Source organism: Cynara cardunculus (genome assembly GCF_001531365.2).
Source record: "Cynara cardunculus var. scolymus isolate 2C chromosome LG 1, CcrdV1, whole genome shotgun sequence".
Classification (NCBI taxonomy): Eukaryota; Viridiplantae; Streptophyta; class Magnoliopsida; order Asterales; family Asteraceae; genus Cynara; species Cynara cardunculus.
In genome coordinates, this window is record NC_037528.1 from 4,669,706 (window position 1) to 4,671,961 (window position 2,256).

At 34.5% G+C, this 2,256-nt stretch overlaps 1 protein-coding gene across 1 annotated transcript; it reads right to left on the reverse strand.

The window, feature by feature from the left end:
* Positions 1–274: 274 nt before the first annotated feature.
* LOC112500240 (wiskott-Aldrich syndrome protein family member 2-like) lies at positions 275–1,197 on the reverse strand. Its single transcript, XM_025103638.1, has 2 exons — positions 1,182–1,197; positions 275–1,025 (listed from the first exon to the last, which is right to left on the reverse strand). The coding sequence occupies exon 2, from the start codon at positions 1,017–1,019 to the stop codon at positions 456–458; it is 564 nt and encodes a 187-aa protein (XP_024959406.1). The 5' UTR covers positions 1,020–1,025; positions 1,182–1,197; the 3' UTR covers positions 275–455.
* Between the last annotated feature and the right edge of the window lie 1,059 nt (positions 1,198–2,256).

Genomic DNA, 2,256 nt, shown 5'->3' on the forward strand with positions numbered 1-2,256 from the left:
AATATAAGGGTTGTATAATAAACCATCTATATATATATATATATACATGTATATGTATTACGTGTGATGCATGGTCCATGGAATCCAATAGCCATGCAGAAGAAGTAATATTTACCAAAGTTAACATATGAAGTCAACAAAGGAGCTGAGGGTGTATCAGCACAACAGTGAGCAAAGCGAGTTTGGAGGTCTTCAAACCCACCTGAAAACTCTCAGAAAGAAAAATAATAATAAAAGGATAAAAAACTAGAGGAAATACGATTCAACTTAAAAAAGGAGAGATCACACAACAAAGGGTTAACAAGCCTAACCCCAATTCACTTTTTATTACACATTACTGTTGACATGGACGATACGAAAACAAGCCAAAAGAACCGAGCTTCATTACATACAACACCAATGACATATAAATTATACCAAATGAAAATACCGGTGCATGACTCTTCCTTCAAGTCCTAAAGAAACGGGTTACGAGTCCAGTCATAGAATGATGGGGCCGTTGGCATTGTTTGTGGCGGGGGCAAGAGCAATGGATCACTTAGTCCATAYGTGSGGTCCGTGGGGAATGGTGGGGCTGTTGGCGTTGTTTGTGTCGGGGGCAAGAGCAATGGATCACTTAGTCCATACGTGGGGTCCGTGGGGAATTGTGGGGCTGTTGGCCTTATTGGTGGCGGAAGTGGTGGCAATGGACCACCTGGTGGGCGAGGAGTAGTCGGTGGCCCCAGTTGTCCAGGGAGGTTATTATTTTGGTTTTGTGGGTGTGGGTCTGGAAGGCTGACATCTTCCGACCAAGTGATTTTTTTGGTTTTGAATTTGCACTTAAGAGCAGCTACGATCGCATCTGGATTTACAGTCGTTAAAACAGTCAATTTCTCCTTCTCATCACCCCATGCTAACAACTTGATCTCGCCATCGTCACCAAGCCTCCGTTTCATTTCACGGATCGTCCCTTCAACCTTGCCCTTGCAACCTTTACATCCATCGAACGGATCAATTTCGAAAATCACTCTCATCTCCATTGTTTGCTGAAAATATCGTAAAAACATAGAAGTCAAATACTTAAATGTGTGCAAAACGATAATATTTGAATAGTTACGTAAATCGAACTGTTAAAAACTGTAAAAAACGATAAATTTATATAAAAACAATTATTAAAAAAAGAGAGGAGAAAAAGGAAGTACGTATGGAAGATTTAGAGGGGTTCCTGCTTAAGCAACATTAAGGATAGGAGGTATAAATAGGGGCATGAATTAATATTTTATTTTTTTATTATATTGTTGCTAAAATAATAATAATTATTTATATTATCGTTTTTAAGGTATCTTAGAGTAGGGCCTTTAGAAAGGTAACCTTTTGTGACGTGGATTCCACTGAAACTCTGTACAAATAGTCGGCAAGGCAGGAGATCGAAACCCTCGAGTCCACGTCATCAACTTGGGTCAAACCTGTGTGACCATATAATATTTTCCACGTCAGTTATCATTAAATATATATATATATATATATATATATATATATAAATATATAGGGGAGTGATCAAATGCAAACCATTCAATTTGTACAAACCGTGCAAACCGCATTCAACCAATCATAATTTTTCATTTTGTTCATTTTTTTGTAATTATGAGAGTTTGATTAATCATTTTTATTGTGGAAGGTGTTAATCATAGATATTATCATCTTCATTATTTTAATTTTAGAGAAATACATGAAACAGTTTCATTATTGTTAGAGAAATACATGAAACAGTTTCATTAAGTATTATATGAAACAATTTCACAACCATATATGAAACAACTTCATCAAAAAAGTATTAAATGAAACAATTTCACAAGATTAAACAATTTCATGAAAAAATTTCATAAGATTAAACAATGAAATCGACAGATGAAGGTGGTTTGCACGGTTTACACAAATGAGGGCGGTTTTCATATGATCGCTCCTCTATATATATATAGGGGCTTAATCAAATGAGAACTGAGTTRTTTGTKGTAACTGTGAGAACCAATCTCAACCACACATYTTAAATATCAATGGTTAAAATTGAAAAGAATCTTAATTAATGTGATTCCAAAATTAGATTAATGACATTTAATGAGATAATAAAAAAAGGRCAAAATRGTCAAATTAGATTAATGATATTTAATGAGATAATAAAAAAGGGCAAAATTAGATTAGCTTTCCATAATGGCTCAAAGTATTTCATGCTTGTTTAAATAATGAATCAATTTAAAATCATGTTTTTGTTCTCTTAAA